This window comes from Mycetomoellerius zeteki, unplaced genomic scaffold (genome assembly GCF_001594055.1).
Source record: "Mycetomoellerius zeteki isolate Tzet28-1 unplaced genomic scaffold, Tzet1.0 scaffold252, whole genome shotgun sequence".
Lineage (NCBI taxonomy): Eukaryota > Metazoa > Arthropoda > Insecta > Hymenoptera > Formicidae > Mycetomoellerius > Mycetomoellerius zeteki.
Window position 1 is genome coordinate 995,468 of NW_017257230.1, and position 14,265 is coordinate 1,009,732.

A 14,265-nucleotide genomic window follows, 5' to 3' on the forward strand; every position below is an offset into this window, starting at 1 on the left:
AACCTGTGTATGTAATTGTGAGAAAAGGGAAGATTTGATGTTCCACATGAAGGAAATAGGTGGAATGGTGCAATAGGTATAGCAAGGCTATAGGTATAGCAAATCTATTTTGGAGATAATATAGCGTTTCTTTAACTTCGCGTTGAAGTTCTGATACCAAGTTATATTTATTATTCGGAAAAATATTCGAGAAAGTCATTGATAAGGGAAGGTCGAGCAGTGAACCGCTAGATTTTAAATATATGGTTTTGTATTTGTTGTTGTTTGATATGCATATTGGCGGTTCGTTCTACAAATTATAGTCTTGTGAATAATTATTGCATTAATAAAGTTAATGTTTTTTTAAATAATGGAATCTGAGTTATTTATTGGAAGATTGTTCATCATGACAAAACCATTGGTAGATCTTGATTACTGGGTGTGACATTTTTACATACTTTTTCGATATATTTGGAACTGCGAGCGGTGTCATGATAATGTTGAGAAAGAGACTATGTAGATTCAGATTATAAAATCCAACTGAGTTAAGGGAAACGAAAGTTCTTTACATCGAGAAGTTTCGTGATTAAGGAGTTTTAGCTGTAACAGAGAAAGACTAAGTTCTTCATGCTCTTCCAATAGAAGATTAAAACTATAACATCTGGAGGAACGGTTATATGCCAAACAATAACTGAAATTTTAAATATATATACAAAGTTTCATCAAAATAACCTGAGTTTTTAAAATTTTTGAAACAATTTTTCTTCCAACTTTAGCATCCTTTAAAATTTTTTAGAGTATTTAACATCTATCTATATATGATTAGAGATTGCAAGACATTCTCGTACAGAAGCATATAGTGTTGAGATTGTTGAGAAGTTAAAATTTTTAATAAACCAGGAACAGACATGATTGCAGTTTGTACAGCTCGTTGACGTCCGAGCAAAATACTTAATGTAATCTTACGTGACTCGACGTTTTGATTATAATAATACAATGAATAATAGAAACCTTAGCAATCGTAGAATTCTGAAATATAAATTTAAAAAATATTTTTACCTATTATAATATTCAGTTTTAGATAATTATTTATATTTAGACTTACTGTTCTCGTTAGATCAGCCAGCCAAGCGCAGAGAAATATTTTTGTTAGTGATGCAGACAATAAACGGTTCGATTACACAATACTGAATTTTTACGTATGACGGAAATCGCTATTTAAAAAATACTTAAATTATAGAAACGTTTTATTTTCTTCAACATATATTTTTAATTTTTAATTTAAGAAGCAAAGAAGCTATTTTTAAACACTGGAAATTTCGACAGCTTAGAGACAGTTTATTTTAATATTTACTTTTTTAAATAGGAATTAAATAGACCATTATTACATGTCTGGTATCGTGCCATCTCTCGTGGACAGGTGGAACGAAAAATTGAATAGTAAAGTCCTTTATTGTTTTGCGAGTTTGTTAATCATTAACGAAAAATTCATTAGTTAAGTTCTGTGGCGAATCAGCGGCGAAGAAAAGACAGTCCAACGTTACTGCATGCTGATTGTGGTTGCTATGCATGCGGTGAAGTATTGAGAGGAGTGCATATCTAGCAACCACTAATGATGCACAACGTTGGATTGTATTTTATCCAAAAAGCGCAATATTTGCAGATTGAAGAAGGTGTAGTTCATGATATGATAAAAATAAATTAATTTTATAAAAAATTGATGTGGAAAGATGAAAAAGACAATTAATGCAATGACCTTAAAAAATTCTTTTATTTATGTTAATTAATATTTACTAGAGATTTATATTAATTAATATTTACTAATGTGAAAAAAGTTCTAAATATATCAGAATTTTTTGGTGCTAACAATATTACAAGATTTTCTATTATGCAAAATATAATACTATTGAAAAATAAAAATTAAAAGAATTTACAAAGCTTAAAAATTTATTTCTTGATTTCATTGTTCTCCACAAATACCATTCGCAATGTCATTAAATAAGAAAAAGCTGTTGATACGTACTAAAATATATAAAATAATAGCTTTAATTTATATTTTCTAGCTTTAGAATGAAAAATATGTATATAGTGATAAAATTTTACAAAAAATTTTTGTACAATTAGGAGCATTGACGGTACGTTTATGTTTAACGATTTAATTTCTTACAACATATAAAAAATATATTTTCCTCGTACGCACATATAATAGTATGACTATTTGATTATATGAAAAAAAAAAATGGAAAATTTTAATAAAAATTGAAAAAAATTTTTAATTAAAAATTTTAATTAAATTTTATACGAAATTTATCAGAATTTAATATTTTTAGACAGATTCTACATGAAATATTTCCAAAATTTTGATTGTTTGTAGTGTAAAAAGTTATACTGAGGTAAAATATTAACTGTGTAAAAATTCTTTTAATTTTTAAAACCTTACCGATGCATAAAATTGTAACGATAAAGCTGGAAGGATAGAAACAGAGACGGTTGTTGGTGTTTGACTCCTTAGCAAGATAAAATTTAAATTTTTTTGAAAAATCTTGTCATGATTGTACCACGACGATTCGTAAATTGCTTGCGCAACATTGGTACTCTAATAAGTAATACGCATATTTTAATATAATAATATAGCCGAAACAATATAGTCAAAATACATATAATGAAAATATTGTAAATAAATATGTGACACAGGAATTGTCATTCTTTATTATAAAAACAATAAAAATTTAATACAAACGATTTAACATTATATTTTTTTTAAATTTAAAATTTATATGTATATTCATTATATATATATTTTATAGTTATTCATTAACTATATTATAAAAAAATATTATATTATATTATAAAAAAATTAATAAATTTTTAATATTTAAAAAAGAAGCAGAGTTTATTTTACTGAATAGAGCCAAATTGAGCGCGATAAAGAAACAATTTAAATTTAAAATAATTTAGGTAATAATTCATAACTTGATGGTGCAATACACAGTTACAGTTATCTTTCTTGAATTATGTCGGATTATTTAAATGTAAATGCTAATGGAATCCAACTTACCGTATCTTTTAAATAATCGGCTGGCCAAGCACATGCATAAACTTCCATAAGTCCTGATGTACATAGAGCCATAAACTGTATTTTCTCCGTTAACGTACTTCGCTAGGTTTACAATAATATTAAGATAAATCAAATGTAAACATATGCATATATGTAATTTTTCTTCAGTAGAATTGTAGTTTTATTTTTCTCCAGTAGAATTGTCGTTTTATCACGAGACGATATTAAAAGGTATAAAACAAATTATACTTACGCTTACAATTGTTAGGCCACTAGCTACAATCGCCCACGTACAAATGATTATTATTGATAATATCACTGAACGAAAGGCAATTATTACTTCTTGAGCGTATCTAAAACGATTTGTTTTCTAAAGCTGAAAAAATTACTATGTACATCGTTTGTGCTTCTATATAGTGCGTCTATTTTTTTGTTTCATAATTTTAACATTTTCTTTTGCATCATAAGTTACAAATAATAATTGTAATAATTTTTATTGTTCCTCCATTTATAAAACTTTTTGTTCTTTTATTTAGTATCTCTCTCTCTATACATATTATATTATATCTTTACAACATCTTAATTTTAATCTTAGGAAATTATAAAATTGATTTATATATTGCAAATTTTATATTTTCCTCAAAAACAATTTTACATTAATAAGTCTTATTATTATTCTTATTTAGTAAAATCAATTATGAGATTTAAAAAAATGTTGATAATAAAATACGGAAAATGTATTTGTAAGCTATATTTAAATATATTTTCAGTTTTCGATTTCAAATTTTGTGAAGATATGTTTTCAACGTACATATATTTGCAAAGCAGTGATATTAAAAAAAAAAAGATCCGTCAGTTTGATTCGAAAAATATGAAACGACGTTTAGCAAATTTGTCTCTTGCCAAAAACAACATAATTTTATTTTACGTGATAATGTGTAGGTGATGTAAATGTAGAGAGTTTTGTACAAAAAAAATGTGATGTGCTAAATGATGAATTATGGCCAAAAAATAGATATTAAATACAAAAAATCATTTTTTTATTACTAATGACTGCTAATTTTTATAAATGAAATGCATTTTTCTGTTACCTCAATAATTTCACATGTTGTCGTACACACAAAATGATACCATAAACATCGGTGACCATACGAAATTTTTCCGACAAGATTTCAAAACGCGCTGCGGCAAACCATATGAGAAGACCGACAAAACTACCAATACAAACGATGGAGAAGCATTGCCAAATAGCGATGAACTGATGCAAAAAGATAATAGTTTTCACTGGTTCATATTCCACATCGAAAGGATACTTTGTATCTGTTGGGAAAATCTGATCGGCCGCTATGAATGGTAGTGTTGCTGTTACACTCGCACCGAAAAAAACTGCCGCTGTAAAGCTCACGTAAAATATCGCGCATCTATCGACATACCGTTGGTAGAGCATTTTCTCGTATGATTCCGCACACTTGATATTATGCTCCATTTCCGAAATCAAATACTGAAATTTAATTACGTAATACATAGGTTATACCTGCGCTATGAATAAATGAACAAAATCGATGATTGAATTAAATATATGATTTTCAAAAGTAGATAATGTAATTTTTTGTGAAGATAATCTTGGATAAACAGAACTGAGTCAATCAAAAAGTTAAATTTTTGCAAAATATTATTTTCAAAGCATTAATTAATAATATTAAAAGCAGTTATATTTATTTATAATATTAATTTATTAATATATTTCTATAGAATTGAATAAGATAAAGTGAAAATGATTTATTGAAGATCGGTCTGTGTATGTATTGATATCTCACTTTAAATACAAACATAAATTTCTTACTTGCAATCGGTCATATTGCAGTGCGCATTGTGTTATCTCCAGAGGGATTTGTATAAACGCACCCAACAAACACCATAGCTTTGTTAACTTTGCTAGATTGTAATCATTACGATAAAGGGTATATGCTGTAGGTACACTCAATACCACTGCATTTATACAGAGTAAAGTGCGTAAAATTTTGAAACGTACTATTTGAAATTTACTAGCGTTCTTTGAAAGTGGCCACGGAAAGGACAAAGCGACTATCACTTTTATAAACGCGATAGCAGTTTTTGGAGTTATTTTTATGGCCATAATTTTACCGAAGAATTTAACGAAAATATATTTAAAATCTATATTCCCTTATAATGTTTTCTCGTGCTACGTCGATTCAAATAAAGTGTTACAATCTTTTTTCCTCGCTTCATAACGCGTAAATATTTGATGTGTAATAGCGTAATGAAATCATACATTTTCCAATACATGCACAACACTGTGAAAGACTGTAATTTACATGTAGCACGTTAGCTTATTCGACTGCTGCAGGGGTGCTGTGAATAGAACAGTTTTATGAAAGAAATTTTATATCAAACGCAATGTACAATATTTATAATACGAAAGGGAAGTACAGCAAAATTCTATCTATACGAAGTTGTTATACACGATGATAAAAAAATCTATTAAATTTTCAATACGCAATTCCATCTAGGAAATAACGTAAATTATCAGGAGCACGAAGAGTACTTCAACATTGTACATATCTCATCATCTTTTCAAGATGTGTATAATGTACCGTTAAATCTATAGTGTCACATTTAACCTAAGGTGAGTCGCCACTGCGTTTACACAATTATATCATTATTTTATACTAAAACAATAACTATATTTGACACTATACAATGTTAAATTTAATTATTGTTTTAGTAGAAAATAACGATATATTTATAATAGTAGAAACAGAGTGGCGACTTACATTAAATTTGACACTACAGATTTAACAATGTGTGTAGACTTTATTAGTATTAATAGTTAATCTGTATAATATATAAAAATTTAATAAATTATATATTTGCACTTAACTGCGTTCGAAACAAGAATGCACGATGAATATATATTAAACGCTTAGACTGTACTTATATTGCATTCATTTATATTTCTTTGGCAGAAGGTATGGAATTGCGTATGGAATTAGTGTCCTATAACAAAAGTTGCGAGAGGAGAAAAGGAAACAATAAATTATATGAGTTGTGGGATGTATTTGGATTTTTTTTGTAACACGTACGTAAGTATGTTTTATAATTTCTGTAGTGACGTTGGCTAATCAATTAAAATAATTTCCTGCCCTAAAGGCCGGAATACAGACCTTTTGCATAACGCATAATGTATAAATCATAAGAAAATAAATTATAATCAGAGCTTTTTATTATAGGAAGGCAGAAAATGAAAGATTTTGATTGGTTTTTTTTCTTATGCATTATGCATCATACGTTATGCTCAGTCCTTTATGGTCGCTTCTATCGAACCTCGTGTTAGCAGATTTATTCAAGAAATTTTTTCAAGAAAATACATTTAAAAGTATCGTGTAATGCAGACTGCACTCGCGTATGTTTCGTTATTTGGACGTATAATTTAAATTATGATTTAAATTTGAACGTTCATATACATATACATTTTGACTCATGTCATTAACAATAGAAAATATATGGACAATAACAAAATTATGTACAAAATACGATCAAGAATATAAACGCCGATACGCTTACGTTTAATGATTAAGTTTCGTATAACGTTAAAAAACTGCATTTTTTTTTACTTACACATATAATAGTATAATTATTTTATTATATGAAAGAAAAAATGGAAATAGTGTGTCATACTTAAAATTTCTTCATATATGTAAATATGCTGGACAATATTAATACTCTTGAAAGAATGTAATTCGAGACATGATAAAACAAAATTGATTTTAAGTAAAATCGATTTGGAAAGGATGAAAAAGAAAATTAACGCAATTAACTTAAGAAATTCTATTATTTTGAAATTTAATGTGAAAAGAGATATAAGAATACCAAATTTATGGTAATAACAAGAAATGTATCTTCTATTATGCAAAACATAATACTATCGATGAGAACAAAAAATGAGAATAGTTTGAAATTTAATTTTTGATTCCACTGTCTTCCTCCATAAATACCATGCGTAACGTCATCAAATAAGAAAATGCTGTTGATACATACTAAAATAATAACATTAGTTTATATTTTCTGGCTTTAGTGTAAAAAATACAATGGATAGTAACAAAATTTTAAACAAAATTATCGTACAATCAAGAACATTAACGCCAGTATGCTTACATTCAATGATTAAATTGGTATAACATTTAAAAATTGCATTTTTAAATACTTGTACATACATAATAGTACGACTATTTCATTATATGAAAGAAAAAATGGAAACAATATGTTATACATAAAATTCATGTTTGTGCAAATATGATAGATAATGTTAATGTTCTTGATTTTATTTATATATTCCTTATATATTTCTGAGAAATATAATTTTCTTATTATTTAAATAAATATATTTAGGCAAAAAGTGTCTGTTTAGGTTAATCTTATTATAATACAATGTTTAATTTGCGTATATAATTATTAAAAAATATTCCTTACGGAAAATCAACTTATCTAAATCAATTTTAACAAATGATTGATATTATTTTGTACAACTACGAACACATTAAAAATTTAATTTTTATTAAAATGTTCATATTTTACTTATTATAATTTAATATTTTTAATATTTTATTTTTATCAAAATGTTCATGCTTTACTTATTAGAATTTAATATTTTTAAAAAGATTCTACAAGAAACATAATATTTATAAAATTTTGATTTAACTTGTAGTGTAGGAAATTATAGATACTATATAGTAAAATATTAATTGTATAAAAAGAATTTTTTAATTTGTGAAATCTTACCGATGCGTAATATTGTAATGATAAAGCTGGAAGGATAGAAACAGTAACGGTTGTTGCTGTTTGACTCCTTAACAAGATAAAATTTAAATTTTTTTGAAAAATCTTGTCTTGATTGTACCACAACGATTCGTAAACTGCTTGCGCAACATTGGTACTCTGACAAATAATATAAAATTATAGTTATCACACAAATTATGTCGATTGTAAACGCCATTGGAATACAACTTACCATATCTATTAAACGATCAGCTGGCCAAGCACATGCATAAACTTCCATAAGTGCAGCTATACATAGAGCCATAAATTGTATTTTGTCCGTTAAAGTACATTGCTAGATATATAATAATATTGTTATAAAATACATTAAATGCATGTAAACACATTTATATATATATAACCCTTTTTTCCAGTAGAATTATCATTTTATTGCAAGATGATAGTAAAAGGTATAAAATATATTATACTTACGCTTACAATTGTTAGACCACTAGCTACAATAGCCCACGTACAAATAATCATTATTGTTAATAACACTGAACGAAATGCAATTACTACTTCTTGAGCGTATCTAAAACGATTTGTTTTCTAAAGCTCACTTTTTGCGATAAAATTCGAAACAGGATTCTATTTACAATTTTATGTATTGTGTAATACAGTAAACATGTGAATAATCAGAATTATAAAATAACTATAATATTCTGTTTTTACGTATATAAAAGACGCCTCAAACATGCGTAGGGTATAATTACCCGTAATTGGTCAATTGTATTTGGTGTAATGAAGATTGAAAATCTATTAGCGTTGTGAACAGAGTCATGTCCAATCAGACATCAAATAAAAAAAACTTTGTCCGATGTTTCATCAAATTACAGCGCTTCAAAGTAAGACAAAAATATTACAAAAAAATATCAATTTTTAACTTTATGTTTAGGAACAAAATGTCGTAGAAAAAGATTCAATCGCAAAAATTTAAAGCCCTATTTTTGCTGTAGGCAATCGATTTGTAGGCAAAAGAAACCATTTCTTTAACTTTTCGTGAAATGCGACAAAAATATTAGTGCCCAAATATTTATGAAGGCTAGTGTATATTATGTCTAAACAGTATCTTAATTTTAATCTTAAAATTTAAAGCTGTAAAGATATTTGCATATTGCAAATTTTATGTTTTATTTAGAAATAATTTTGTTTTTTAAAAAATTAATTAATAATTAATTAATCTTATCCTTGGCAAAATCAATTATGAAATTTTTTAATTAGAAATTTTACTATTAAAATATTTAATTTATATGTATTTGCTTAAAATAATAATTAAAATTATTATTTTAAGCTTTTCTAATGTTTTTTTAAAAGTACATTATGGTTTTTGCAGAATATCTAATATTCAGAAAAATTAATCCACTAAATACAAAAAACACGAAGTAGCATTTAGTGAATTTAGTTTTTTTTGTAATAATCATAACATAATTTTACTTTATATGAAAAACGGAGTAATAGATGGTATATATAAACAGCTTTACGCGAAAAACATGATGTACTAAGTGCTAAACTACTATCGAAAAATACACATTAAATAAAATATACATTAAATAAAAATTATTTCTTTATAGAGTAACGATTATCAATTTTTATACGTGATGAAATGCATTTTTTGTTACCTCAATAACTTTATATGTTGCCGCACACACACAGTGATGTCATAAATGTTGGTGATCATACGAAATTGATGCGACAAGACTTCGAAACGCGCCGCAGAAAACCATATGAAAAGACCGACAAAACTACCGATACAAACAGTGGAGAAGCACTGCCAAACAGCGATGAACTGATGCACAAAGATAATAGTCTTTATTGGTTCATGTTCCACGTTGAAAGGATACTTCGCTTCTGTCGGGAATATCTGATCGACCGCTGTCAGTGGCACGATTACTCCTATACCCGCGCCGAGAAAAACTGCCGCTGTGGAGCTCACGTAAAACATCGCGCATCTATCAATGTACCGTTGGTAGATCTTTTTTTCATATGGTTCCGCACGCTCTAAAGTATGCTCCATTTCCGAAATCAAATACTGAAATTTAATTCGATTTTTCAGCTGGCAATACGTAGTTTATATCCAAGCTGTGAATAAATGGATAAGTCGAAGATTGAATTAGATATATCATTTTCGAAGTAGATGACAATAATAATTTTCGTGAAGATGCAATCCCGCTTTAGATATGCAGAGTTGATAAAAAAGTTATTTGCAGAATAATATTTTTATAGCATTGATCAATAATATCAGAGCTAAATATTTAATTTATTAATATTTGTATAGAATTGAATAGTACAGATTGAAAATGGTTTATCGAAGGTCGGTCTCACATAGATATTCTTACTTGCAATCGATCATATTGCAGTGCACATTGTGTTATCTCCACAGAGACTTGTATCATTGCACCCAACGTACACCATAGTTTCGTTATCCTTGGTAGATCATAATCATTACGATAAAGGGTGTATGCTATAGGTACACTCAATACCATTGTATTCATACAGAGCAAAGAGCGTAAAATTTTGAAGCATGTTATTTGAAATTTGCTAGCATTCTTTGAAAGTGGCCACGAAAAGGATAAAGCGATTATCACTTTTATAAACGAGATAGCATTTTTCGGGGTTGTTTTTATCGTCATAATTACATCGACGAATTCATCGAAAATATAATGTACAGCAATAATTTTAAAATTATATGCGTTCACAACGTTTTCTTGCGCTACGTCGTATCAAATAGAATGTTAGATTAGAAGCTTTTTTTCATCGGTTCATAATGCGGAAATATTTGATGTGTAATAACATAATAAATTCATACATTTTTCAGTGCGTGCACAATGCTGAGGAAGAGTAATGCACTATAATTTACATGTAGCACATTTGCATACTCGATTCTTGTAGGGATATTATGAATGTTTTATGAAAGAAATTTTATATGAAGTGCAGTGTATATATAATATTAAAGGGAGGTACAGCGAAGTTCTTATATTTACAATAAATTGCTACATTTGATGATAATACAGTATTGAGCCTCTCAATGAGAGAGTGGTATTGAGGTAAATTTTCAATATGCAATTGCATTTATGAAATCAATAACATAAATTATTATGGAAGCACAAAGAAGAGTATACTTTCATTATATGCACATATCTTATCATCTCTTGAAGATGTATACATTGTTTGTACTTTATTACTCGTAGTATCAATAGATTAATTAGTTTTTTATTTATCATTGAGAATATCGTGTAATTATAGTGAATTCTTCTATTCAGTTAACTTGTTCTATCTATCGATACTATAATAATTATCAGGTGTCGTATACATATATACGGAAAGATTTTTCTCTTACAAGCAAAGTTATCCAGATGTTCAATTAGTTTTGAAAAAGTATGACGGTTAGAAATTGTAGTATCCTATCTTCTATTAATTACAATGAGTGCCATTTCTTCGGAAAATTTGATATTCGTTATAAAGAGTGGAGTTAAAGTCTAAAGTGCCGTAAGCGGTTCTGAAAAAGGGTTTAAATGAAACTTTTTCGTAAATTTTTTTTACTTTTCCATTCCTCTAACGAATATCAAATTTTCCGAGCGAATGATACTCATTTTTAGTTAATAGGATACTATAACTTTTAACTTTCTAACCGTTACTTTTTCAGAACTAATTGACATCTGGGTAACTTCCCTCGTTAGTATTTACTCTTAAAATGGTAATCATAAAAGACAACTTATTTTAAAGAATTTTATGTGATTCTTCCTGATTTGTTAATTTACTGAAAAGTACAATAAAATTTTAAAGTATGTTAAACAGTTCATGATTTTTTATTGTTTTAAATAGAACAAATGCTAAGTAGTGGTAAACATGTGAAATATTTTATATAAATATTGCAATATAGAATATTTTCAATTTGACTTAGTCGCTCGCGATTATAATAATTTTATCATGCAATATAGTAATTGATCAGCTATGTCCGATTACGTTCTTCCCAAAAATCTTTAAAATGCAAAAAAACATACTTTAATTTTATTATTTAAAAAATAATTATGTTATTTTTAATAATGTTATATTGGTATATCTTTTCCGTATTGCGGAAAAAATATGTGAGGAATAAGATCTTACCCAAGTTTACCCTATGATTCACACATGTTTTATTATTTGGACGCGCAATTATAATGTAAATTTCATATGAATATATGTATATATACAGAGTATTCCAGAGCGATCGTACCAGGTTAATTTCTTGAAAAATATGCATTTTCGTGAAAAATGTTTCAGACAAAAGTTTGTCGACTTCGAGGGGAACATAAGAGGGTACCATTAATTTGACCTTGGGTGGCGTCACCAAGGCCTGGTCAAGGTCACGTCGATTTTTTAAAATAGAACCTCCTATTTTTTATTACATTTTTTTGTAGTTTACCTCGAGAGCTTTTCAAAACATTATAATGAAATGTTTTTTTGTTAAGTACTTTACAAGTTATGGAGCTTGAAAGTTACAGTACCGCCGGCATTAGCATTACGCAAGGTGTCCGACCGATGGCTAAAACCTCTTGAATGTTGTTCAGGATCATGTCCTGGATAACATTTGTCAAGATCAAGGCTATTGGAAATTGTACCTCTTATTTTCATTTTTACGTAGAAATGAATTTTTAGTGCGAAAATCAAAACAAGAGGAATAATCTCCAATGGCCTTGATCTTGACAAATGTTATTCAGAACATGATCCTGAACAACATTCAAGAGGTTTCAGCCGTCAGTCGAACAACTTGCGTAATGCTAATGCCGACTGAACTGTAACTTTTACACCTTATAACTCAAAATGTACTACATGAAAAAATATTTTATTATAGTGTTTTGTAAGGCTCTCGAGGTTAGCTACAAGAATATTTAATGAAAAATGGGGGGTTTGAAAAATTCAACTTGACCATTCCCTGATCTTAACAACGCCGCCCAAGGTCAAACCAATGGTACCCTTTTATGTCCCCCTCGAAGTCGATAAACTTTTGTCTGAAACATTTTTCACGAAACTGCACATTTTTCAAGAAATTAGCCTGGAACGGTCGCTCTGGAAACACCATGTACGAGTATATGTCCCTCGTATATATTTCTATACTTCAAATCATATTGCTAATTACTAAGTTTACACGGCTCGATTTACGTCGAAATTATAACATCGATTACGAAGCTGGCTAATCATAATTATTCCTCTGAAGAATGGAATGACTGTGATTGATCAGTTTCATTACATGTTCGATGTTATAACTCGATGTAAATCAAGCTGTGTAAACGTAGTCAATGACAGGAGTGCAGTTTGTGATATGATATGATTAAATTAATTTTATGTGAAAAATTGATTTGGAAAGAATGATTTGAAAAAGACAATTAATGCAACTAACTTAAGAAACTCTTTTATTTCGATCTATATTAATTAATGTTTACTAATGTGTGGAAAGAGTTATGAGAATACGAAACTTTTGTGCTAACAATATCATACTTCTTTTATGCAAAACATAATATTATATATTGATGTAATCAAAAATTAGAAGAATTTATGCAGATTTACTATTCAATTTTTGACTCCATTGTCCTCTATAAATATCATTCGCAACGTCATTAAATAAGAAAAAGCTGTTGATACGTACTAAAATTCATAAAACAGTATTATTAGTTTGCATTTTATTGAGTTTGTATAAAAAATATATGAATAATTAAGTTATATATATAATTTTCGGACAATCAAGAGCATTAATGCTGGTATGCTTCCTTTCAAAGATTAAATTTTTTATAACACTTAAAAAATACATTCTTTCTTATGTACATATATATATACTCTTTAAAAATGAATTAGTGTATTATTACTGATTACATTAGTTGTAAGTGTTGTGACGTGACGTTCTTTCACCGTCCGTCACAAGGGTCATTCGACCTGGCCCAAGTAGCGCGGCAAATTTGTCCTGTGTCCTCCCGACGCGGAGGGCGGGCGTGCCGACGCTTATTGCGATTTTCGGACGAAAACGCGGAGATTTTTGTCGTCGCGTTTCGCGTAGCATTTCTTTTTGTGAATTTGTCTAAGAATTTTTAGTATCGGCGGCTGCGGTAGGTGATTTAATGTGCGACACATTCCACCACCTCGAGGAGGCGGCCAAGACGGAGAGAGACGACCCCGTTGGAGGTCCGAGGCCACCCAGAAGAGGGGGTAGCGCACAGGTGATACCGTTCCATACTGTCTAATTAGCGCCCTGAGCGAAACGTGTTTGCTGAAGCCGAATTCTTTACAGGCGACTATGCCGCGGGAGCGACGAAGGCGGCGTGAGGGGATGGCCACCCTCTGCCATAGAACGAGCGAGGACCCCGCTTACGGAAACCTCTGCTGAGAGGAGACCTCGAGTCCGGAGGCCGAGCGTGTCGGCC

At 28.9% G+C, this 14,265-nt stretch overlaps 2 protein-coding genes across 2 annotated transcripts; both read right to left on the reverse strand.

Moving 5' to 3' along the window:
- Positions 1-2,407: 2,407 nt before the first annotated feature.
- Positions 2,408-5,174, reverse strand: LOC108723905 (odorant receptor 49b-like). Its single transcript, XM_018449941.1, has 5 exons — positions 4,881-5,174; positions 4,129-4,538; positions 3,291-3,390; positions 3,038-3,139; positions 2,408-2,575 (listed from the first exon to the last, which is right to left on the reverse strand). The coding sequence occupies exons 1-5, from the start codon at positions 5,172-5,174 to the stop codon at positions 2,408-2,410; spliced, it is 1,074 nt and encodes a 357-aa protein (XP_018305443.1).
- A 2,660-nt stretch (positions 5,175-7,834) lies between these two features.
- On the reverse strand, positions 7,835-10,503 carry LOC108723906 (odorant receptor 49b-like; the record flags this gene model as incomplete). The annotated part of the gene is made up of 5 exons (XM_018449942.1): positions 10,210-10,503; positions 9,493-9,902; positions 8,306-8,405; positions 8,067-8,168; positions 7,835-7,993 (listed from the first exon to the last, which is right to left on the reverse strand). Coding segments are annotated over exons 1-5 (1,065 nt in total), but the record flags the coding sequence as incomplete, so codon positions are not given.
- Positions 10,504-14,265: the final 3,762 nt, after the last annotated feature.